The sequence below is a fragment of the Littorina saxatilis genome, linkage group LG1, assembly GCF_037325665.1.
Source record: "Littorina saxatilis isolate snail1 linkage group LG1, US_GU_Lsax_2.0, whole genome shotgun sequence".
Taxonomy (NCBI): Eukaryota; Metazoa; Mollusca; class Gastropoda; order Littorinimorpha; family Littorinidae; genus Littorina; species Littorina saxatilis.
Window position 1 is genome coordinate 15,110,023 of NC_090245.1, and position 27,784 is coordinate 15,137,806.

General features: G+C 40.4%; 1 protein-coding gene across 1 annotated transcript in view; it reads right to left on the bottom strand.

Annotated features, from left to right (window-relative positions):
- Positions 1-4,819: 4,819 nt before the first annotated feature.
- LOC138950276 (histamine H3 receptor-like) overlaps positions 4,820-27,784 on the bottom strand; it is a 33,547-nt gene continuing 10,582 nt past the window's right edge. Inside the window, exons 2-3 of the mRNA XM_070322026.1 lie at positions 6,338-7,255; positions 4,820-5,134 (exon numbers count right to left, since the gene is read on the bottom strand). Coding sequence (XP_070178127.1) covers positions 4,820-5,134; positions 6,338-7,255 — 1,233 coding nt within the window. The remainder of the gene's footprint in view (positions 5,135-6,337; positions 7,256-27,784) is intronic.

Genomic DNA, 27,784 nt, shown 5'->3' on the forward strand with positions numbered 1-27,784 from the left:
AAGAAATCCGTTTTAAGACAACAAAAACAACAACAACATCTACAACAACAGTATTCATGGACATGTTCGTGAAGGTGAAACATCTGAAGTCTCGCTGGGGAATAGTTCTGCGAGCGGTTTCTTTGTTCTACGCTCTCTCTCTCTCTCTCTCTCTCTCTCTCTCTCTCTCTCTCTCTCTCTCTCGCTCTCGCTCTCGCTCTCTCTCTCTCTCTCTCTCTCTCTCTCTTTCTCTAAATAGTTTAGTCCCTCTTTAGGGCGAGGGCCAGATGCAAAAAAGCATATCTATGCTTATTCTTGTCACCCTCGAAAAATAAAGATTTGTCATTGTCATTGTCATTGTCATTGTCATTGTCTCTCTCTCTCTCTCTCTCTCTCTCTCTCTCTCTCTCTCTCTCTCTCTCTCTCTCTCTCTCTCTATCTCCCTCTCTCACTATCGTGCATTATCTTAATCCACTCACACTCCAAGGGTAGCCAAACGAAGGACTGCTTAACGGTATATAACATAATTATGTCACATTGGACTGTGGGCATATAACGACGCATAATACTATCGCCTATCGGACTATATAACCCGTAAGAATAAGCAATATCTAGATGGTTTAACAGCACAACTTTAAATTGTATCATCGATCATAGGGTAAGCGATACGCAGCAAATACATCGGTACTACGTTGTATCACGCGGTATCATCGATCGTAGCGGTCTCGAATAGCAGCAGGGATCTCGAATCTGCTGAAAGGACATTTAAACCCCAAAACCAACCAACCAATCATCGATCGTAGGATACGCAATACGTAGCAGACCTGGTAGTACCTCGTGGTGCCATCGATGGTAGGATAAGCTATACGTAGCAGGCCTGGTTTCACCACGCGTTATCATCGATGGTAGGATAAGCTATACGTAGTAGGCCTGGTAGTACCACGTGGTATCATCGATCGTAGGCTAAACACTGAATCACGTGGCAGAATCACGTGGTACCATTGATGGTAGGATAAGCTAAACGTAGCAGGCCTGGTTTTACCACGCGTTATCATCGATGGTAGGATAAGCTATACCTAGCTAGCCTAGCTTAATAACGTGGTATCATCGATGGTAGGATTAGCAATACGTAGCAGCTCTGGTTGAATCACGTGGTATCCTCGATCGTATGATAAGCGATACGTAGCAGAACTGGCAAAACCACGTGGTATCAGCGATGGTAGGATATAAACTATATCCATGTTGACACAGTTTGCGTTTCTTCTTTTTTCTTTTCATCTACCCCCATGAGATTTCCTGAAATAAATTCTTTGCCTTGCCTTTCCTATACGTAGTAGGCCTGGTAGTACCACGTGGTATCATCGATCGTCGGATAGTCTATACGTAGTAGGCCCGGTAGTACCACGTGGTATCATCGATCGTCGGATAGTCTATACGTAGTAGGCCCGGTAGTACCACGTGGTATCATCGATCGTCGGATAAGCGATAAATAGTAAGCCTGGCAGAATCACGTGGTATCATAGATCGTATGATAAGCGATACGTAGCAGGCCTGGCGTCGTATCATCGGTGAGGGATACCTCGCACTCTCAGAGGCACTTTGGGTTTGTATCATCGATTGTAGGATACACTCACGTAATACGTAGCAAGTTCACAGTCACTGCGATGTAGAATCGATTGTAGGTTACACGATACGTACAAGCTGTGCTGGCATCACGTCGCATCATTGCTCGTACGATTATTACACCGCAGGAGTTTTTCTACGTGGGTTTAGTACCATTAATGTCGGTCAGGGAGCAGCTATCACAACCATTGATTCACAATCACACAACCATAAATAATCAGGGAATCTTTCCGTATGAAAAGATCTCTGACATTTTCTCTATGAGTGGAACTGTTGCAGTCAAACCGCCACTTTGGATCACAGTCTTCTATTGTCAGCTCTGTGTCTGTATGTGTGTGTGTGTGTGTGTGTGTGTGTGTGTGTGTGTGTGTGTGTGTGTGTGTGTGTTGTGTTTTTATTTTTGTATGTTCTATTTTTTGTTTTGTTGTTGTTTTGTACAGCTTTTGCCTAGACACAGGGACTTCACGTCACGTGTATCAACACGCATGCGTTGTTCAGTCTCAAAGCAGCGGCAAGGATAACGTTGACAATAAACAAGTCATGATCACGAGTAAGAGTTTTATGTTCCTAAGACAGATGTCCAGTGATAAGTAATGAAATGCCCTTTCTTGTGTCACAACACTTTTTAGCTGAAGTAAGCAGGGTGATTATAAATGTCTTGAACATGAAAGAATATATCGTAGGACAGGAGGGGGGGTAGAGGGGGGGGGGGGGGTGGCGACCAGGAGGTGCTCTGTTTCACTGTCTGTTGAAAATACAGGAATTTTTTCCAAGCGTAGACAAAACATAAGGGGGGTGGGTAGAGGTTGTGGGGTTGGGGGGAGGAGGGGTTGAAGGTGGGGGGGGGGGGGGGGGCGACAATGAGGTACTCAGTTTCACTGGCGAATGAAAAGCACAGGAGGAATTTTTCCATGCGTGGACAAAACAAAATGGCGCTTATTCAACTACCGTCGATTGGATACATTCTTTGAAAACACCGAATGACTTCTTCCCGTCAAGTTGCAACTGAGATTTGGGTTATTTGCCCTTTAAATGCTCCATCAACCTCCCAGACTCATCTCAAGGACTTATGACTGACAGTTTGATTACAGCAAAAATATTGACATTAGAAGACTCCCGTGCCGCATTGTTGCGAACAAAAATACATGCTTTTTTGTTGTGGGGAGTGTGCTGGGCACTTATTTCTAAGCAATTATATTTTCGCTGGTTAGGCTGTTATGGGGTGATGTTAGTATGACGTAAAACTTGTCAATTTCCGACTCTATTCATAGATAGATAGGCAGATTTTCATGAAGGGATCGTCGCTTGTGTTACACAGGTGTAGCACACTGATACAGCAGTTCCCTCACCAACTAGCAAGGGAATGTCACTCGGTTTCATTAAATATATCATCCGTATAGATCATCACATGGTTATTAATATTTTCATGTCCCGACAACCTGTATGGCTATCCGAGAGCGACCATCAAATGGTTATTGTTTTTTTCACGTCCTGACAACCTGTGTGGCTATCCGAGAACGACCATCAAATGGTTATTGTTTTTTTCACGTCCTGACAACCTGTATGGCTATCCGAGAACGACCATCAAATGGTTATTGTTATTTTCCCGTCCTGACAACATGTGTGGCTATCCGAGAACGACCATCAAATGGTTATTGTTTTTTTCACGTCCTGACAACCTGTATGGCTATCCGAGAACGACCATCAAATGGTTATTGTTTTTTTCACGTCCTGACAACCTGTGTGGCTATCCGAGAACGACCATCAAATGGTTATTGTTATTTTCCCGTCCTGACAACATGTGTGGCTAGCCGAGAACGACCATCAAATGGTTATTGTTTTTTTCACATCCTGACAACCTGTATGGCTATTCGAGAACGACCATCAAATGGTTATTGTTATTTTCCCGTCCTGACAACCTGTATGGCTATCCGAGAACGACCATCAAATGGTTATTGTTTTTTTCACGTCCTGACAACCTGTATGGCTATCCGAGAACGACCATCAAATGGTTATTGTTTTTTTCACGTCCTGACAACCTGTATGGCTAGCCGAGAACGACCATCAAATGGTTATTGTTTTTTTCACATCCTGACAACCTGTATGGCTATTCGAGAACGACCATCAAATGGTTATTGTTATTTTCCCGTCCTGACAACCTGTATGGCTATCCGAGAACGACCATCAAATGGATAGATATGTAGCGATGTACACACTTGTTTACACGGACATGATTTTGGTTCAGCTGCATCACAGTACATCTGGAAGCAGAAACGCATCTATCTCTGTCAGTCTATTTCCTTTGAGACCATAATTATCGTGGTACAGTGCCAACAGTCACATAGTTCAGGCAATCTGTATAACGGTGTATTCGTTTGCATCTATCTCTGTCAGTCTATTTCCTTTGAGACCATAATTATCGTGGTACAGTGCCAACAGTCACATAGTTCAGGCAATCTGTATAACGGTGTATTCGTTTGAAGGCAAATATTAACCGTGTTTTTGTGTGGATCAAACTGTGTAATAGCGGGGAAGCGTACACAATTTGAACAATCAATTTAAATAGAACAGAGTCATGTAGTAAACGTATCACTTTGTTGGTAAAGGTCACTGGGTTTCACTTATTCTGTATCACACGTACAGTACAACGCTGATAAACCAAGGTCATTCAGTGTCCATAAAGCTGTTTGCGTGCCGTGCCGTGCCCTCCCCCATGTGCCACTGTGGAGAGGCAGAACAAGATACAACCCACATTATACACGATTGCAGGAGCCTCCAGCTCATGAGGAGTGAGACTTGGCTCAGGCCGACGACCATACAAGAGAAGCTGTACGGACCTGTGGAAGCTCTACAGAAGACCACCAGCTTCATCTGAGAGCTGAAATCCGAGTGTAAAAGGCGATCGACAAGAAGGAGAAGAAGCTGTGATATCCCTAAGGTATCTGACCATCATTCCGCCACGGTCTCAAAGGTGCTTGTATCCGTTCTTTTTAAGCTCAACAGCGATGCGTATGCTGAATCAGAACTAGGGATGGTTCTAAATAACTCTCACTCTCTGTTGCCTTGTCAGCAATTTCTGTATGTCCTATCATTCCACCACGGTCTCGAAGGTGGTTGTCTCCGTGTTCTAGCCGTTCTTCTGAAGCTCCACAGCAATGTGCATGCTGAACCAGAGCTACTGAAGGTTCTGAGTAACTCTTATTCAGATATCTGAACATCATTCCACCACGGTCTCAAAGGTGGCTGTCTGCGTGTAGCCGTTCTTCTCAAGCTCCACGGCGATGTGCATGCTGAAGCGCCTGAGGGCTGTCTTGAGGCGGTCGCGCTTGCTGCCCTTGATCTTGAACCAGTGCATCACCACCTTGCTGAACTCGTTGTTGAAGAGGCCGTAGAGGAAGGGGTTGATGGCGGAGTTGGCCAGCAGTAGCCAGAGACTGACGGGCTGTGTCCAGCGTGGGAGGGGTGAGGAGTGGGTGGTGGCGTTCACGATGGACACGACGGTCAGTGGGGTCCAGCACAGCAGCAGCACGCCCTGCAAGAGAAAAAGAGCAAGACGAGTTTATACCATTGGTTCCACTTTGTGTTGCGAACATTCGTATATGAGACACGTACACAGACACACACACATTGACACTGACACATGCAGCCATGCACACGCAGCCACACAAACACAACAATCACGCACGCACGGACAAACACACACACACACACACACACATACACACACACATACACACACACACACACACACGCACGCGCCCACGCGCGCACGCACGCACACACGCACGCACACATGCACGCACGCACGTACGCACGCACGTACACACGCACGCACGCACGCACGTACGCACGTACGCACGCACGCACGCACATCGCACACTACGGTACAACACATTTAAACAAGGCACACAACAGTACATCTCAACTATATATGTTCAGGCATTATCAGCAATACACTGGCACTGCAATTTGCAGAACAGTGCGATAATCATCATCTGCTGACAACAGGATATTTTCAGGTATAGCAAAGGCAATGAGAACTTTCAGGGGTCACCAGTACATCATGATCATGAACAATAACAAAGCTGTTTGCGTAATGGGTGGTCGATTAGCACATCATTTACCACAGACGATCAGGCTACGGAGAAACAGCAAATATACTCAATACATATATACTCAACGCATTACTACAGGTAACAATTTTGACAGAAGTAGTCCAAAAACACGGTCTCGTGATGTTTTTGTGAAAGATAGGTGCCACAATATTGACCAGAACGTATAGCTAACAGATTTTTTTTTACATCAAAAGCAACAGCGCAAAGAACGGCTACACGAAGACGCTGATGAACAAGGAAAAGACTGAAAATGCAGGAGAAGCACAGTTATTATGCAACAACCTACGAAAATAGGTATAACAGAAATACGTCACACAAGCACACAGGACTGTTCACACACACACACACACACACACACACACACACACACACACACACACACACACACACACACATGCACACACACACACACACACACACACACACACATGCACACACCCACACACACACACACACATGCACACACACACACACACACACACACACACACACACACACACACTCACACACGACATTGCCTTTACCTTCCTCAATCAAACGCCAACACATACACAACGCACAAAGAAAACACTGCAGGACAAAGACACGACAAGGAACATGAGCACGTGAAGCACGGTTACCTGCAGCAGCCCCAGAAAGCAGGCCGCCCTCTTGTCCTGCTTGATCATCATGTCCTTGGCCAGGTCCTCACGGCTCTGGCGACGACTCTGGGGCAGCAGGGAGTCACTCAGCGACTGCGTCAGACCCAGGGCCTGAGACTTTCGACGCGGCACCTGCAGCGAGGACGAGTAGCCCGAGTTCTGTAGACAGTCCTGCAACGACACGCGCCTCCTGAGCGGCCTTGACTGTCTCGGGGAGTGGTGGAGCGTGGGGCTGGGCGAAAAGCCCACACCGGGGAACAGTATCTGAGACATGGTGTGGCGGCGGTTCAACGGGGCGGGACTCAAGCGACTGAGCCTTCTCTCGGCTCGCTGGGCGCGCAGGAGATGGCTGGACTCCTCGTTGTTGCACTCGGAGTCGGAGGACGAGGCCTTGAGGAGGGAGAAGAGTACGGTGTCGATGCCGCTGATGGAGCGACGCACCTCCACGCGCTTGCGCTCGCGGATCTTGGCGTAGAGCGTGACGTTCAGCACCAGCAAGAAGAGGAACGGAGCGAGGTAGCGAAAGAGCGACAGCACGATCACCGTTCCTACGTCACTCCTGTACGGTACGTCACACGTCACCGGGCCGCCGGGAGCGACCTTCACGTATCTGCTCGAACACAACGAGTTTGCTGACGTCAACCCTTTTCCCTGCTGGTGGTCCCCAGTTAGTGCACTCCCGCCTATATTCTCCAACAGCTGCCCCAGCGTCTCGTTACTGGCCGCCGGCGATGACGTCACGAAGGCGGTGATGACGTCATAGAGGCCGGTGAGGGGAAGCTGGATGAGGAAGGTGATGACCCAGGTGAGGGCCAGGATGATGGTTGCCGTAGACTTGGACTGACGTACGCGGTAGTTGAAGGGTCGGTGGATGGACCACCAGCGGTCCACACTAACCTGTGGACCAAGCGTATAAAGGTAGAGTCAAGAAGAAGATGAAAGACTATTTTAACCTCTGTCTCGTCCTAGTAGGGTAGGTTTGCAGGTATGCGTCATATTCGGGCTAGATTTGTCTTTAGTTTCTTTCGTTTTTCCTCTCTCGTTATCAAATAAAATATGTCCAGGCCTTAAGAGGCAAAATGTTTAGCCTGTAAAAAATGAGAATTCCTTGTTGTTTGTAGATGAGAGACATTTCGGTTTTCTCATGTGTATATATGCTACAGCAGAAGAGAATAAGGAAAACAGCACTGGAGAATAAAGAAAAGTATTGAGGTCTTTGGATGGACTGTCAGTAGAATAAGTGTATTGGTTTAAACAGTGTTTATTCAACAAGTGTATTGGTGAGAAAATGTCCTTGATATCTTGGAGAAGAAGAAGAAGAAGAAGAAGAAGAAGAAGAAGAAGAAGAAGAAGAAGAAGAAGAAGAAGAAGAAGAAGAAGAAGAAGAAGAAGAAGAAGAAGAAGAAGGAGACGAAGAAAGAGAAGGAGAAGAAGACAAAGCAAAACGAACCAACCAATCAAAGAAAAACACACATGAACAAACAGCCCCCCCCCCAAAAAAAAAAAAAAACCCAAAAAACCACCACTCTTTTATACTGGCCGTGTCTTTTCTTTCATACATTTTTCTTTTTTTCAACTGGAACACTGACATATAACTGATTAATGTGACACTGATGTACGCGATAATGATGCAGCCACACAAAACTATTTACTGACACAAAGCGTAAACATCCCATTGTCTGCAGAACCTATAACTCTAAAAAATACACCGAAGATAGCTTGCTTGTGGAGTCCCCTGAGCTTACGAAAGTCAACCAATAGCCATAAGTGTGCGTGCTCTTTAGGAAATAGATCCAGTCTACTCCGGGAGACAACCGGTGTAACACGAAATTTTTACTTCACGAAAAATTTACTCCGGAGTAAAAATGTCGTACGAAATTCTTACTCCGAGTACACCTTTCGTACGAGAAAAGATCTCCCCAAGGTACGAAAAAATTACTCCCTCCACGAAACTTTGACTCCCCAAATTTTTACTTCCAGTAAAAATCTCGTACGCGAAAATGGGATGCGGGCAAAAGGATAATGCCAATAAATGTGATCTCGCGCAAACAAATGTCGCGCTAACCTCCCTCCACCCCTTCCACCACCAAGACTAACAGGGGGAGTATTTTTTTGCAAAGGGAGTAAACTTTTCGTACGAAATTTTTACTCCGGAGTAAAAATCTCGTGGGAGTAATTTTCTCGTGTTACACCGGCGAAACCTGTTAAGCCTGCCAGGGTTTAAAGATACGTACTATCCTGATAGTGTAAGCGATAACGTACACTACCGTATAGAGAAGGTCAGGCTTTTACATGTGATTCGACCATCCTTCTCTTAACTTGTGAATTGACCAAACTTTCACTTTACATGTAATTCGAACATCATTCCATTTTGCTTGTGATTCGACCATCCTTCCATTTTACATGTGGTTCAACTATCCTTCCACTTTACATGTGATTCAACCATCCTTCCACTTTACAAGTGATTCGACCATCCTTCCCCTTTACAAGTGATTCGACCATCCTTCCACTTTACATGTGATTCGACCAATCTTCCCCTTTACAAGTGATTCGACCATCCTTTCACTTTATATGTGATTCGACCAATCTTCCCCTTTACAAGTGATTCGATCATCCTTCCACTTTACATGTGATTCAACTATCCTTCCTCTTTACATGTGGTTCAACTATCCTTCCACTTTACATGTGGTTCAACTATCCTTCCACTTTACATGTGATTCAACTATCCTTCCACTTTACATGTGGTTCAACTATCCTTCCACTTTACATGTGGTTCAACTATCCTTCCACTTTACATGTGATGCAACTATCCTTCGACTTTACATGTGGTTCAACTATCCTTCCACTTTACATGTGGTTCAACTATCCTTCCACTTTACATGTGGTTCAACTATCCTTCCACTTTACATGTGGTTCAACTATCCTTCCACTTTACATGTGGTTCAACTATCCTTCCACTTTACATGTGGTTCAACTATCCTTCCACTTTACATGTTATTCAACTATCCTTCCACTTCACATGTGGTTCAACTATCCTTCCACTTTACATTTGGTTCAACTATTCTTCCACTTTACATGTGGTTCAACTATCCTTCCACTTCACATGTGATTCAACTATCCTTCCTCTTTACATGTGATTCAACTATCCTTCCACTTTACATGTGGTTCAACTATCCTTCCACTTTACATGGGATTCAACTTTCCTTCCACTTTACATGTGGTTCAACTATCCTTCCACTTTACATGTGGCTCAACTATCCTTCCACTTTACATGTGGTTCAACTATCCTTCCACTTCACATGTGATTCAACTATCCTTCCACTTTACATGTGGTTCAACTATCCTTCCACTTCACATGTGGTTCAACTATCCTTCCACTTTACATGTGATTCAACTATCCTTCCACTTTACATGTGATTCAACTATCCTTCCACTTCACATGTGGTTCAACTATCCTTCCACTTCACATGTGGTTCAACTATCCTTCCACTTTACATGTGATTCAACTATCCTTCCACTTTACATGTGGTTCAACTATCCTTCCACTTTACATGTGGTTCAACTATCATTCCACTTTACATGTGATTCAACTATCCTTCCACTTTACAGTGTCGTACCAGACTTTTTTGTTCAAATATTGAAAACCTGCTCGCATTTCAATATTTAACAAGTCGCGTAAGGCAAAAATACAATATTTAGTCAAGTAGCTGTCGAACTCACAGAATGAAACTGAACGCAATGCCATTTTACTCGTAGCATCGTCAGGCCACCGCTCATGGCAAAGGCAGTGAAATTGACAAGAAGAGCGGGGTAGTAGTTGCGCTAAGAAGGATAGCACGCTTTTCTGTACCTCTCTTTGTTTTAACTTTCTGAGCGTGTTTTTAATCCAAACATATCATATCTATATGTTTTTGGAATCAGGAACCGACAAGGAATAAGATGAAAGTGTTTTTAAATTGATTTGGACAATTTAAGTTTGATAATAATTTTTATATATTTAATTTTCAGAGCTTGTTTTTAATCCGAATATAACATATTTATATGATTTTGGAATCAGCAAATGATGGAAAATAAGATAAACGTAAATTTGGATCGTTTTATAAATTTTTATTTTTTTTTACAATTTTCCGATTTTTAATGACCAAAGTCATTAATTAATTTTTAAGCCACCACGCTGAAATGCAATACCGAAGTCCGGGCTTCGTCGAAGATTACTTGACCAAAATTTGAACCAATTTGGTTGAAAAATGAGGACGTGACAGTGCCGCCTCAACTTTCACGAAAAGCCGGATATGACGTCACCAAAGACATTTATCAAAAAAATGAAAAAAACGTTCGGGGATTTCATACCCAGGAACTCTCATGTCAAATTTCATAAGATCGGTCCAGTAGTTTAGTCTGAATCGCTCTACACACACACACACACACACACACGCACACACGCACACACGCACATACACCACGACCCTCGTTTCGATTCCCCCTCGATGTTAAAATATTTAGTCAAAACTTGACTAAATATAAACAAGTCGCGTAAGGCGAAAATACAATATTTAGTCAAGTAGCTGCCATTTTTCAGCAAGACCGTATACTCGTAGCATCGTCAGTCCACCGCTCACGGCAAAGGCAGTGAAATTGACAAGAAGAGCGGGGTAGTAGTTGCGCTAAGAAGGATAGCACGCTTTTCTGTACCTCTCTTTGTTTTAACTTTCTGAGCGTGTTTTTAATCCAAACATATCATATCTATATGTTTTTGGAATCAGGAACCGACAAGGAATAAGATGAAAGTGTTTTTAAATTGATTTGGACAATTTAATTTTGATAATAATTTTTATATATTTAATTTTCAGAGCTTGTTTTTAATCCGAATATAACATATTTATATGTTTTTGGAATCAGCAAATGATGGAAAATAAGATAAACGTAAATTTGGATCGTTTTATAAATTTTTATTTTTTTTTACAATTTTCAGATTTTTAATGACCAAAGTCATTAATTAATTTTTAAGCCACCACGCTGAAATGCAATACCGAAGTCCGGGCTTCGTCGAAGATTACTTGACCAAAATTTGAACCAATTTGGTTGAAAAATGAGGGCGTGACAGTGCCGCCTCAACTTTCACGAAAAGCCGGATATGACGTCATCAAAGACATTTATCAAAAAAATGAAAAAAACGTTCGGGGATTTCATACCCAGGAACTCTCATGTCAAATTTCATAAAGATCGGTCCAGTAGTTTAGTCTGAATCGCTCTACACACACACACACACACACAGACACACAGACACACACACACACGCACATACACCACGACCCTCGTTTTGATTCCCCCTCGATGTTAAAATATTTAGTCAAAACTTGACTAAATATAAAAAGCAAAACAATCTAGTAAATGTAGAACGACACAGTAAGCCATGTAGTATTCTCTGTGGATACGCGGGGAGAGTGGTACCTTTAACGGACAGATAGCCTATCTGCAGAGACCGTAGAAGATACACAGTTTCTCTACTCTATAGTCTGGTATCTGCACGAGTCTATTCGAGCGGGTCGACATACATTGTTTTGAGTAGACTCGCTAATATCAGATAATTCATGTGTGGTTAGCGACTAGTGCTTTGTGAGTGTATTGATATTTTCTTTGTATAAGGGTTGTTTGAGAATAGCCCGGGTTTGAGCGGTCAACATGAGATGAAAAGAAAGCAACCTGATTGGTTTTCAGGTGACTATCGTGTTACTTTTCGTTTGAATAAACTGGAAGCAAATGCTTATTTCTTGGAGCACAACAATTAAGCATTATATTGAATTACAGGGACACCAGACACCGGGGTGAATACCAGATCTCAACGCACACGAACACACAAACACACACACACACACACCATAAACCAACATATATTTTTATTTGGCCTGATGGAATGTGTAGTCATCTGTGGAAATATGTGAAAATAGTGTGACTGTTAATATCCTTATCTGCGACAAAATGACAAATCATGGCTTCAGCAAGTATGTGAGATGCACTGCATCTATAAGTCTCACAAACTCTCAGTGTGGAATGAGATACAGCGTCAAGGTACGCTGTTGGTAATAGCTGATAGGCTGACCTACAAACTCGTTTTACTGAAGAGAATGTCTTGTGTTACGCTCGGCAATAAATGGACTTGATGATGATGATGATGATGATGATGATGATGATGATGATGATGATGATGATGATGATGATGATGATGATGATGAACACTTATTAAAGAAACAACGTCGACATTTAGTGTAAGGAGCAAATGTGGCCTTATGGGAAATGCCACGGAGCAAAGGATTTGGAAATCGATGCTCACGGAGCATCAAATCTATAAATCTTACTGTCATTTCTCCGCCGTGCTCGATGACATCGTAAACTGTGTAGTATCTTGGGGCGTGCAGCAGAAGACTATAGTTAAGCTAAAATCACTGATAGCTTAACAATCTAAAGTCTCAGACGTTGGACGAGGTTTCAGATATCGAACGAAGGACGGCTCCGACCAAACGAGTTTCGAAAGGTTCCGTGACTCCACATACTCTCTTGTTTCCTTTTCTTTGATACGTACTACGGTAACTCGTAGATGTTTCACACATCGAAGCCAATGCAATGGCGATCGGAAACAAACCGTCTTTAACTGTCTTCTCCGTGAACCAAACGAAGGCAAGTTTTAAACGCTTCAGTGGCCCAACACTGAGGTAGAGAAAGGGAGAATGTACGTTCTGGCTCACCGATTCCGACAGACCCTAAATATTAACGCAAAATAGGCTTCTGGACTAAACTTTTACTAAAATGAAACATGCGACAAAATCAGAAAAATACTGCATAAATCCATACAAAAAAAAATACAGTAAAGTAAGGTTGTTTTGAACCAATGCCGGGTCTGTCGGAATCAGTAACCCAGAACGTACATTCCCCCTTTCTCTCATACAACCACGGAAATTACAAGCCGTTGCAGGTGTTCAAGCTAAATAATCGTCTCGTATCGAAAACAAAAGCAGACGACAAATTTAGTCAGTTGGAGTTGTCTCCCGTACTCCTGTAGCATGCACTAGTCAGTTTAGATCAGTGCGCTGCATCTCAGACTCTGTGGCTGCACCAGACGGTTCGGGAATTCCCAACAAAAGAAAAGATCATACGGCACTGACAACTTCAGTGTCAGCTGAACACGAGAGCGTTCGGTCTTTTAGAAGATTTGTATCTTGAAATGAAAATTAACGAATATCGCGCTGTCTGAAGGAATGGAGTACATATCGGACAATGACCACGCTCAGGCTAAAACGATAGGACATCTGACCGACATGCGACAATGTGAATCGGACATTTGGGGATTTTCATCGTTATATGTCCGACGCCTAACGACATCCCTGCCTACATTATTCTGATTGATCACAACCAAACCTACTATTATTGGACACATCCAAATGCAAGCGTCTGTTCTTGAAAATTTCCCACTGATCTAAAAATAAAACCAGTGCAATTTCCTCTGTCGCGCTTTGCCACAGAAACTCACGGTTTGGCCTGTATTTCTGATTTGTGCGCAAAAGCTTTCTTTCTTTTTTCTTTTTTTTAACATAACAATGTTTAATGTCACTGTATGTTTAAAAGACCATGGTCATATTTGTAAAAAAAATGTTAAATTAGAAAATAAATAAGACTTTGGTATATGATTTTTCCTACACCTGTGCTGAAAATAAGACATAAAAATGTTGGTATATAAGTCGCTCAAATACAAGCAGGAATGAATGGCTCGGTTTGAGTTTGTTGCAGTTGACCCTGCACAATACGACCTATGATGTTTTTGGTAACAATTTTGCCGTCTCCCCCTCCCATAGGGTGACGTATTTCACAACTTCCTGTGTTACACAAACTCAGTGATGACCAATTTTGCCTGTATGTGTACCAGAAACAAGCCAGCTCCGAAATTCTCAAGAATTCTAGGATTCTAAAAATAGTACCGTTCACGCGTGAACGGTAGGTCTTGCTGGTAAACCGGCGGCTTGGGTCACTCTGTTCCAACGCTTCGCTTCACTACGCTTCAATATTTAGGCTGCCTTTTCAGGCGGCCACCGAGTGCACTTTATGCAAATGACTTGTGTAATATTGTTCCACCACGATTGGTTCTGGTGTATCACGTGGTTCATGAATATTAAAACTTGTTTATGAATCAAGCTTTGAAAAGTGTACTTGGTGGCTGCTTTGAAACTCAACAAAGCCTACTCCCCTTTCACAAACACTTCCCCGTCATAGCGGGTTTTCCCGATTGACAAAAATTCTTATTACACACTCAGACTATTTGAAGCCGCGTTTGTTCTCCAGTGGCCAATTGCATAAGAATATTCTGGTGATGAATAAACGCGCTTTGTGTCATTAGCATCTAAAGATTTCTTGTTTACAATAGTTGTGTTGATCTGATGAAGCGCGGAACTGATCTTAGGGTTGTCATGGTGAAACACTCGCTTCTGAAACAGTGCTTCCTTGTAGTTATCATGCGATATGCTCGACTTTACAACCTGTTTGCTTACACCCTTTGCTTTTTTAACCACCCCTTTCTCACTTGCAACACTGTACATCTTTGCACGCAATCCAACATACTCCTTAATTATCTTCCCATTCATTTCATCTTTCATCTTTCCAATAACCTTCTTGTTAACATTTGAGTGCAATGGTGATTCTTTAGGGTAGTCGCAAGTGTCATAAAAAGAATCTTTTCCTTTTACTGCAGGACTTTCAGCTTCTAGATCTTTGTAAATGTCATCCGCTGGAATGTCAAGTAAGAATGAATCTGTGTCTGTGTAAAGTACTCTCGATTTGGGATATCTTGGTTTCAAATAATCATACAAAAACTCAAGCATCAACAGTTTTGACAACTCTAGCACAGTAAAGCCTATGAATACTGGTTTGTCAAGCTTGACTACAAGTTTTTTCATTAAGATACCATACAGCTGTTCATGAAAGTATTTAAAGTCTTGATACTGTGGTTTGGATGTCAGCTTGATGGCCTCATTTTCTCTTGTAACAAGTCTAACATCCTTTCTCTTGTGTGGGTTTTCCATTGTCTTACCAAAGCAACTGTTGTTCATCAGTTTAAAAAAGTCTTTCTCTGATGCATCAGCGGCTTTGGTTCTCAGTTCTGTGTTTTTCATGATGTAAGGTTTCATAAACTGTTCTTGATCAAATAAAATTATACGATGAACAGCCTTCAAAATTAATCCATGTCTAATGTAAAACTGTAACAGTCTGTAGTGACACACATACTTCTTTTTGTGAAACAGATTGGGCACCAGCTTTGGAGGTTCTCTTGGGTTTACTTTTAACCTCTCAGCCGCTAAAGGATAATCATTATGTAGATCATGAAGTGATAGTGGATAGTCTAAGTCAACTTCTAGTATCCATCCCTTTCGACTGTCTGGGCCTGCTTTTAATATTGTCAGCACAACACATTGTGAAAATGGTCCTGAATAGATCTTAAAGTTCCGAAGTGGAAGCGTCTGACACATTGCCCAACCATACAAATTGTTTGCATCTAGATACATGATGTAATTAGAAGGTTTCATAGGATCAAAGTCGTCCAAGTATTTGTTGTTGGCTTTGCAGTAATTGTGTGAAGCCATACTGATTCCTCCACGTAGTCCATTTTCAATCATCTGAAGTGTAGGTAGATCTGATAGCAAGTCAATCTTTACTCCTGTAAATCTAAGAAATGCATCCCAGCTCATGCCTGGTGCAGATATGTAATGTGAAGGATCTAGATTGTAGTGCTTCATACATGTTCTTCTGTAATTCTCAAATATATCTGCAAGTAAACAAACATCAGCCAACAAATATTGATCATGATAATCACCCATTGTATTACATCCTAATTTATTCCATGCAGTCTTAGCGTGTTCATAGTCTTCGTCACTTATACCCTTACCCTTCAGCCGTGAGAAGTAAGCATCCTTTGGCGGTAACTCATCTTCATCAAACCTCTCCCACGAATCCATGTATTCATATGGATAGACTCCCTTTCTAACTAAGTCACTGTCAAAGTACTTACATGTGATTGGGAAAGCAGTTAGTGATGAAGATAAAGACTCAAGTGTTCCCATCAGATGTTGAGCAGAATCGTAGAAGTGTAAACTATTCAGAGTAAAGGCCATGTACTTTTCTGAAGACTGCGCAATGCATCTTGCTTTGTATTCATCAGTTACTGCCTGCATGATCAGATGTGAATCATAACCGCGCAAGTTATGGAAGAAGATTGGAAGCTTCCAAGTCTTAGGATCAAACTTTAATTGTAGATTACATTTGCTGTGTGCTGCTCCTCGGAACTGCCCACTTACATGATCATGATCTCTTACTATTGGATTGTCTGTGTTTGGTGTTAGACTTTGTTCGCATATCCAACACTGTGTGGTAGAGTTAAACTGTTCTTGGTCTTCAGGTTTCATAACAATGTCTGAAAGATTCAGTTGTTTGGAGCAGTCATTTCGCACTTGGTTCATTTGCTGTAAGAAGTTCTTTGCTGCATTAGGTCCTCTGTACAATTGCGGTTTAGAATGTTTACCATCTGAACTAACAACAATAAATGCATATGAACAGACTTGATGATTACTTAGAGTTACTGTTTTAGGTAGGTCTTTTGGTAAAGGTCCTTCATATGGCACAATGATAGATTCAAAGTCAGCATAAACAACATAAGGACTTTTCTGTAGTTTGCATACATTCTTAAAATACACTTTGCTGTCTGGCGGTGGTGTTGTTAACTTCACAACTGCATCATCAACGCTCTTACAATGTTGCTTGTGTATAAGTGCTGCATGAATTGATGGAATACGCAAGAGACATCGCCTACAAAAGTCTTGTTTACTATTGTGATTGCTTGTGCTCGCCATCAGTCTACTCATTGTACGAATCAAAGTGTAATGATATTTTACACCATCAGTCATTAGTAACATGTCAACATGGTTAGTATCACAATCACCAATCGTTGGTGAGTTCTTTGATATTCTGACTGGTTTCAGTTCATCTTCCTCATCCCACGTGTAAACATTTACGGTGATGGGTTTGTTTTGCTGTTCAAATTTGTCAATGCTTGTAATGCTGACAGGAAATTCAATACCAGTAAAGTTTAGTTTATTTCTGTATGCATGATAGTTAGACACTCTTTCTGCATTTTTCTTTACACTGTACAGTCTTGCCAGAACACACCACATAAAACATTTGTCATCATCATTCTTTATGTTCAGCACAGCACGTTTTTTGACAAGAGCAGGAGGTAAAGGTATGTAACTTCTACCTCTGATGGGGGCAAATTTACTTAGCTTCAATTCTATTTTTAGAATTTCACCTTCTGACCATCCGGATCCTTTCATCTTTGCATCCTCTGCAGCTTGCTCAAACCGTTTCATCATTTCATCTGCCCAGTTTCCATTCAATTCTGCCATAGAATTAAGTGCTAGTTGTCTGGTTGAAACATGAACTTCTAGCACCTCATCACTGACTGTTTTGTATTTTATTAAACTGACTATCTGCACTTTTACTGGAGGTTCAATCAACAAATTGTTTGGAATTTGTTCAATGGCGTCTTGCACACTGGACTGCACATTTTGAGGATCCGTTACTTGTAATTCAACGGTGTCAAATACTGTCGATAAAGATTCTAATACAGAGTCTTCCATCGCTGTGAGTTTGATTTTATAACTCAAAATAAAAATATAAATTAAAAAAATGAAGTTGCAATTCTTTCTCAGAGCTTCCATTTTTGTTAACACTATAAAATCTGAAATAAAAAATCATTTAACATTTGTACCACGTGGAACTAATTGTAATTCCTCTTTTACAAAGGCTCTTTGCGGTGCTGGTTCTCTCAAGTAATATATAGGTGGATTTGTCTCTACTACTCTCTTGATTTCATGAATGTCAATACTCCAGATTGGATCCGTTGCACGCTTCCTGCTGTCACCCTCAGCTTCACCGGGTGCATATAAATATCTGACTTTCTGATTGAAAGGTAGTAATGCCACTGGTGTTGTTGACTTTGGAGCAACAGGTATTGTTTTCTGTTTGATTGCATCAACTGGTCTTAACCCTGTAGCTTTAAATACCTCCAGATTCATTGCTCTAAGTACTGATGGTAATCTTTTGACCCATTCAGTGTTACGCAATTTACTTTCTGTGTCCAAAAATTCCTGATGGTACTGATATGAAAACAGTTTTTCTGCCAACTGTTTGTTAAAGCTCTCAACAATAGCCTGTGACCTGTGGTTTCCTGGAATACCTCTCTTCACTGTAACATGATGTTTTAACAGAAGCTGGTTGACAGCTCCTTTAAACTCCTTACCATCATCGCACTGAATCATTCTGGGATACTTTAGTGGTCCACGTCTGTAAATTTCTTGCAGGGCAACAGCTGTAGCTATAGCACTTTTCTCTGTCAACGGTTCAGCATCTTTGTATCTTGTTGCAACATCAACTACAGTCAGTGCATACTTATATTTCTTCCTTCTGACTGTGTCGCGCGGTAAATACAGCAGGTCTATTTGATGAGTGTCATTCGGTTTAATGTTAACAAAGTGTGGTCGTGTAATTTTTCTTGGTGCAGGTAAATAGATCTGCCAAACTGCCTGCTTTGACAACCATTTCTTTGCTATATCTTGAGAAACACCTGCTGCGTCACTGAGCTTGTCAATAGCAGTTCTTCCTTTCCAGTATCCTTTTGGGGAATAATATATTTTAGATAACAAAGCATCACTCATGGTTTTTTAAATGACAGAATATTAAGATTTGACAGCACGCGCAATAAAGTAAACAACAGCCATACCAATAACAATGAAAACAATCTCGCCCACCTTCTGCTCTTCTGAAGGCTGATAAAAGTCACCCAGTTTTGGAGGAGCACTTGTCTTCATTTTCTTTCCAGTTACAAGATAGTATTCTTGAATGGCTGCATCAACATTGGCAAAGGTTTTGTTTGCATGTCCTTGCTGCCTGAGTTTATCATTCATAAAGTCTAACTGCGCAATTCGTTTCTTCTCGTATTCATCCTGTGCTTTCGCCAGTTGTTCCATGGCTTTGTTGTGCCTTTCCCTCTCTTCACCATTTTGCAGTTTAGAAAACAAATAGTTGCTGCCAGAAAATGCAAGCGCATTTACAATCGCACCTCCCACCATCATAACCAAGCTAGCCATTTTATTGTCTTACATGTTTATATTTTCTGGAATAATTCCTTGCTTCACCAGGAAGTCTTTTGTTGCAAAGGAAGCTGTCACAACACCAATTAGTTTAGCACCGTCTTCGAAGTCTAACTTTCCCAAGTCGGCTGGTTTCATTCTGAGGAGACTTTTACCCAGCATTGTGTAACCTACACTCAAGCCTCCAATCACTGCAGCGTGATAAACTAGATTAACTATTGTCTTTTCAGAACTCATTTTTATGTTATCAAAATTAAAATATTAAAATTATTCCATATGAAATGAATCCACTGCAGGTACTACTGTGGGCTTTTTTATTGTTTGTACTGCTTTGTTTGTTGGTTTTGGTGTTTCTGATTTTGGTGTTTCTGATTTTGGTGTTTCTGACACTTTATATTTGCCTTGCCAAAGTTTGTAAAGCAAGTATCCACCTCCTCCAACAACAGCTGCTACAGCTACTTTTCTGTATGATAGAAATGAAGATTTTAATTCTTGATCAGTTTGTGTGACCTTAGTCACTTCAGGAATGTTTGGTGTCTGCTCAACTTCAGACATAATGTTCTGCTTTGCCTTTTGATTTAACTTTTTTTGTCTGTTCCATTCGGCTAGTTTTTTTCCTGCTTCTACTCTACCAGGTTTCTTTGTCACTGTGTTCACTTCTGGTATTTTCGTCTGCTCCACTGTCTGCTTCAACTGATCTGTCATCTTTTTTATTCTGAAAATTAATGTGTTTGAAAGTAATTAATCCAGCAACAAATGGTACTAATAAAGCACCAAATCGATAATACAGGCCACAGGCAAGAGATTCGAGGGACTTGGAAACAACAGGGTCATGAGTTAGATCATGTGTTAAGTCTTCCTCCGAGTCGAGAGGTGTAAAATGTCCAAAAATCTTTGTGTACAAACCTATAACAGTCTGTCCAATACTTCTAACCATCTTAGAACCAAGCACTGATTCATACCGTCCATGATACTTTTCTATATCTTCTGAGGAAAGATGTTGTACTTCTTCCACAGTTAACTGCTGCCCAAGGTAGTGTTTTGTTTTTCCACAAACAGCAAGTGAATACAATCTTTCTTTTTTATCAGGTATAGTCCTACTGTCACAGATTTCAATATCTGTAGCAGTCTGCATCAGCAATTCATCACAGTTCATTTTATTTTGATGCAGAATAAAATTAAAATCTAGTAATTAAACTTGAGTAAGAACTTGGGTAGGAACTTAACAAGAACTTAGGTAGGAACTTGAGTAAGAACTTAGGTAGGAACTTAACAAGAACTTGACAAGAACTTGGGTAAGAACTTGAGTAAGAACTTGACAAGAACTTGAGTAAGAACTTGACAAGAACTTAGCAAGGATTTCTACAAACATACATACTGAACTGGTTGATCAGTTTTTAAAACCAGTTTCGAGTGCTTAGAAGATTTCAGATTATTCTTTATTCTTTCTCTCTCCTGTTTGTTTTCAATGACATCATTTTCTCGAAGACACTCTTCAAAACTGTCACGGTCCTTTGAATAGAACAATGTTATTGTTTTGAGTTGCTCTCTAAAGTCTTTCAGAACTGCATTGTATTTTTGTGTTAATATCCAAACTGATATTAATGCATGTCGTCCACTGAATGCAAGCTTTGCTAGTGCACTTTTCTTTCTAACAATGTCACGTTCTGCTGCACAGTCATCAATAATAAACAGTGTTGGCGTGTTCTGAAAAAGATCGAAATAATGCTCCAAGCAAACATTTAGACGATCAGAAGGATTTACAATAAATATATTTTGATCAGACCATATGAATTTTCTCTCCTTGTATGTTCTGTTATGCTTTATGGTTGGACAGAATATGACTATGTGTTCAAAGTGATTTATGTAAACAGTCTGTAATAAATCCAAAACATATCTTGTTTTGCCGCAACCTGTTGCCCCACAAATCAAAGAACAGTGTGGATCTTTTGGAAGAAAATCTAGATACTTCATTTTAACACGTTCAATAAACAATATCCTGTAATCTGCTTTCAGAGATGTTTAACTGCGCATCTGACACAACAAACACGTAGATCTTAACTGATTTACTACTACTCCCTACTTCCTTTTCAATTTGTATTGTGATTCCTTCTGATCCGTTTTCAATTCGCCTTCCACTTCCATGCAGTTTGTTGTCGTCAGTTGTTCTGAGATCCAGCCATAACGCATATTTATTTGTCAAGAAATCTTCTACGCCAACACCGTGTAAATGTAGATCTTTAGCCACAAGATCAGATGTTGGGTCTTTCAATCTTCCTCCAGTAAAGTACTTTCTTGCTTCATCATAGTGTTGGTATGGCAGCATGCCAGATGCAAATATTTGGTTTGGCTGCCCTTCAATTGTGCAATATACTCTATTGATTAGTGGATTGTAAAACTTTTCTATTTGCCTTTCATATGAATCTTTTGGTTCCTCAAACAACATAAGTATTCCCTTCATTGACCTAGCTGGTGTATTCAAGTTAATGTTCCAGATTGGATCAGCCTGGCTTTTTGAAAGTGTACTGTGATTCAACACTCTTTCATAATAGATAGGCAGCTTAGAACTGTACTGATTTTCTATAAGTCTAGCCAGTTCAGGATGGTTTACAACATCAAACTCTAAAGAAATTCCAGACACCTTATACTTTGCTTCCGGGTCTTGTGAAAGCATAACACGATCATAACTATTGAAAGTCAGGTCGTATGACAGCCTGTCACGCAATGCTCCTTGATAGAAGGGAGGATGTGAATTTATGAGTTCAAAGTCAAGTGGAATACAAAATTTGTTTCCAAAAGCAACATTGACAGCGTTATCTTTTTTGTTATTGTCAGCTTTATCTCCTGCTCCTATTCTAACTTTTATCCCATTGTCTGACTGAATCCCTTGAAACACTCTGTTTTTCTTTTCATTGTCAGTTAACCAATTATCTGCATAAACTAAAAATACATCTGCATTATTCAATGACATCACTTCCCGCCCTTCCAGTTTGACAGTAATCTTCCTCACAATTGCTCTTCCTACATTATAAGCCAAAGTCCTATTTTCATCTGAGCCAGATTCTAATTCTAATTTGAATGATAGTCTTACAGTGCCTGGTACAATAACATCGTTCTTACCTAGATTAGGAAACCTAACAGTAAGTATTTCATTCTGATCAATAGTAGAAGGATTATTTGTAACTATAACTGTTTGCCTTATTCCTTTTACCCCGAGAGGTTCTTTCAGCCTTCTGTAAGGATCAAGAACAGAACCGAACGATTGTGCCATCTTTTTTTATTTTCAAAATAAAAAATAAGTTACAAATGGCAGAAGGTGGATTAGAAGATTTATTTGAGCCAGCGGACGACATGAGCGAAGCAATCCCTTTGGTTCCCTACCATCATTCACTGCATTATGAGGTGGCACGACATGAACTTCTGGAAGGTAAAGTTAGAGATTTCTACAAAAGTTTAGGAGAAGAACCTGATGTTTTAGATCCAAATCAGTTCAAAATGGAAGCAAATCATTTATATACAACTAGCGATAAAGGAGAAAAAGTCCAACTTACATATAAATCTAATCCTGCTAAGTTTCTATCAAAAGTTTCACTAAAACAAAAACTTACTGCTAATCGACTTAGGCAATTAGATATTGTGCCTAGCACACGGTCATCATCTTCCCATGTTGTTTCCTTACTTCAACAAGCAGAACTAGGACTACCAACTGCTACTCAAATAGAATCTGTTCCATTGCAAGATCTTAATAAACTTGCAGATGAGGCTGATCAACTTATACAAGAGATAGAGACTTCTTTTTCTGAGGAAACTTCACTGAAGACTCCACATGAACTATTACCTATGAGAGAAATAGAAGCCCTTAATCAATCACTACAAACCATCAGAGGTGAAATAGCAAATAATCTGTCAAAACTAGGTCAGCTGGATGAAGATATAAACAAAGAGAAACAAAAACTTGCTGATGCTGATGATTTGAACCTAGAACAAGAAGTAAAAAACAGAATTTCTAAGCGTTTAAAAGATTTGCAGGAGGAGAAAGCCATAAGGTTAGAAGTTCTAAGTAACAATAGAGAACAACTGAGAACACAGGTCAGCAGAATAAAAAATACAATTCAAAGAATCCTTTACGAAGACACAACTCTTGCTGAAAGAATTAGAACGCTTTTCAGAGAGCAGGGAATCACAATAGCTAGTATACTAACTGCGTTAGGATTTGCAATAAGCACATTAGTGTTAACATTCACAGGTGGCACTGTCACACCTCCACCTCCACCTTCACCTTCATCTCCATCTGATCCGGGATGGGTAAAGAAACAACTCAAACACATTGCAGAACTATTAAAGAAACTAGCAGCAAAAGCTTTGGATGCACTTCCAGGAATCATTGGTTCAATTGTTAGCTGGCTGTTATCTTTTGCAGGTAAAGTTGTTGGTTTCATGGCTGAACATCTCTGGACTCTAATAGTTTTAATTGCAGGTGTTCTGCTAACGAGAATAAAGCAAAAGTAAGCCTACACCCACTCCACCAATTACTAGAGCAGTCTTCTGCGATTCATGATCATCACTAATACTAACAGCTTGATCATCACTAGTGACAGAATGATCTTCACCTGCAGCGTGATCTTCACTTGTCACGCTTTGTTTCTGTTCATTGTGATATGGCTGTAGCATCGTTCTGATTTCTGAATTCAGTTCTTCACCCTTTCCAAGCGGCTGGGTGTCACTAGCAATAATGATTTCATTGTTATAATTTGTTATTGTTCCAATCTGCAGCTGGAGATCAGAAGGTAACATGTAAAGGCCGTTACCAACAGCAAAGTCAACTTTTGATCTTGCATAACGGAGAGAGTCTTGATACCTTTTGATGCTGGAAGGCAGATCAACTGCAGAGTTTATGACATCTTCTAAATTTGATAACAACTGTTTCTGTGCACCAAACCCTGTGCTTGTTCTCATTATGTTTGATCGTGTCTGTGCCTGCGAGCCTAGCAAGCACCACGCATATGTTCGGATAGATTCATTGATCCTTTCAACACCTGATCCAGTGAAACCTTTGCCGGTGTCTAATATAAAAGTAGTCCATGCATTGTGGTGCTGTTGTTCTATTGATCCTAACTGTACCTGCACATTTGAAGAAAAAGATGTATGACCTGGCCAGTAATCAAAATTATACCTCCTGTGGACACCCCATAAATATAGTGTTCCCATGCCATGGTTTTTGTCTTGCTTTTGCCTAAAGTCGGTCTTAAAATCTATATTGAATTCATTGTAGAGACGCTCATACACTTTCATGTTTATCCTATTGTTGAATGGGTTCCAGCTCTTTTCATGCGGCATTGGTGCCTGAAGTTCAGACAAGATTCTCCTGCACTGATAGTAAACGTGAAATGTGTACACACACTTTGTCAGTAAGTTTGAATTATTCATGTGGTCTGCATAGGACACTCCACATCCTGTGGTTGCACAGAATATTGCAAAGTTTAACTGATTCTGATAGAACTGAATTGGGTGAGAGTTCCACATCTTTGGAACACTATCATTTTTGATTGGGGGATTTAGGTAAGAATGGAATGGGTCAGGCACTTTAACGCGAATGGATTCTGTTTCTGTTACAGCAAAGTCCAACTCATGGAAAGAAATAGTCTTTGGATTGTAATATGGTCCAGTTTTGTATTTAATGTCTTTGTTGAATTTATACTGACTCATTTTTGTTGTTGAATAAAAAATGTTTATCACACTAACAAATGTGAAGACTGGTGTGCCAGTTAAACTTGCAAACCCTATCAACAATCAAAATGGAGGAATGAAAGTTGCACTGCATGAAATTATGTACAAGGTTACTTGGTATAATATCAGTAAAAAAAAGGCTAACAACTGGGTTAGAATTAATGGTAAAACACATTCTGTAGAAGATGGTTACTATGACTTCTGCACTTTAGAGAAAGAATTGTTTGCTCCAGTAGGTATTACAGCGAGTTTAAATCATGCAAGTCTCATTGCTACTCTTACTATGCCCAAAACTAGAGAAGTAAACGTTGAGTTTCCAACCAAACTCCTTGATATGCTTGGAATTACAAAAATATACAAGGGAACACGTCCCATTGACATGGATGTTAACAGTGTACTGTTTGTTCACATGAGAGAGCTTAACACATCCTATAATTTGTTTAATGATCAGCGTTCTGATCTGCTTAGGATTCTTCCACCGAGTGATGCCTCTTTTTGTAAAATGCACGTGCCAACATTTAAGACACTTCAGTTCAAGGACTTGGAGGAAGGGTGTCATGAATTCCTACACATTGATCTGAAAAATCAAAGTGGACAACCAGTTGATTGTTTGTTTAACATTACATTGGAAATAGTTCCATAAAATATTGAGTATTAAAATGTCGAGTGGACCTACAATAGCTTATCCTGTTGCATGTTCAACTATAGAGTTGAAAGATTTAGCAGACGCTATCGACTTTGAGAGCAATGCTGAAGTTGGTGCAGTGTATGCATTCGAGTTTACAGACACTGGTCATTACAAGAGAAAGGAAATCGACGATGAAAAGAAACCAAGATTCCTCAAACTAGGTCAAATCCGTGATGTTAATGTACCTGATCCAATTGTCGATGACATATACTACATGTGGAAACATCAGAATAAAAAATGGGTACTTAGTCCTGTTATCAAAAAGATTGACTGGGAAATGAAGTTTGAACTTGTGAGTCCATACACTCTTGTTGGAAAAGACGACACATTCCGTAAGTCAATCAATGCTGGACCACTAATTGTTAGCCTTGTTCCTGCGATTAACAGCAGGGGAGAAGTTGCAGTTAAACCTTTCCATAAGAACAACTATCTCATTCACAGAAAACAAAGTGTTGAAAAGGACGCTGACACCATTGTCGATTTTATACCCAAGCTTCCAATAGGGCAGAATGCAACTATGATATTTGATATAGTTGTCAGGAAAAGGGAAGAAACCACAAACACTGTTCTAATGAGAGGAATAAATCTCAACTGGAGACCATTAAATGTTGAAGAAGTCAGAGTATTTATTGCTGTTCAAAAGGATTCTAACACAATAAAAAAACAGACGTCAAACCAAAATGTTGTTGTTAACGCAGATATAAATAATTTAACAGAAATAAGAAGTATTAATCTTACTTATCTTGATTTGATTGCTTTCTACTATACAGATAAGGTGTTAAGCAATGAACAGCTTCAAAGCTTAGCAGAAACACTGGCCAGTGAGAATTAAGATAAATATTTTATATTTTGCATTAAAAGATGACTAGCAGTGTGAAGCTTTATCCTAATATTGATGAAAGTGCAGCAGAAAGTCAACAATTCAGACTGGCACACATTAGTAATATACAAAAACAACTAGAAGATGAATTAGAAAAATATTCTCGCGCTAGACGTAAGTACTCAACAACTTACAACAGCCTTTCTAATGCCAGCACTGGTTCTACTATCCTTGCATCAGCTGCAGGTGTAACGGGAACAATTCTGTTAGCTACCGGAGTAGGGACTCCAGTTTCTCTAATCCTAGGTGGTGTCGCAGCAGCAGTTGGTGGTTTATCATTTATAGCATCAGCTATAATGAAAAAAATTGTGAAAAAGCTTGAAAAACACGAATCCATTTCCACTCTTGCATCATCAAAATTGTCTAGCCTAAAACTGTCTATCAGTAAAGCACTTGAAGATTCAAAAGTTTCTGACGAAGAATTCAAACAGATACAAACAGACTTTGATGACTACAAAAGTAAGAAAGCAAGTATTCAAACAAAAACACGAGCTGAATATAACAAGCCACTCGATATAGAAGATCTGAAAAAGCAGTTTTTAAAAAAGGGGATTCAAATAGGACGGGAAGAAAAAGTAAAAATAGAATCACTTGTAAAGAGTTAACTATTCGTTTAGACAGTCACATTGCATGTATCAGATATAATTCTAACAGTGAAAGAACATATGAAGTAAAGTTTGTAAATGAGAGAGCGTATTGAGCTTAAGAATGTTGTATAAGAGAAAGGGAGAATGTACGTTCTGGGTTACTGATTCCGACAGACCCGGCATTGGTTCAAAACAACCTTACTTTACTGTATTTTTTTTTGTATGGATTTATGCAGTATTTTTCTGATTTTGTCGCATGTTTCATTTTAGTAAAAGTTTAGTCCAGAAGCCTATTTTGCGTTAATATTTAGGGTCTGTCGGAATCGGTGAGCCAGAACGTACATTCTCCCTTTCTCC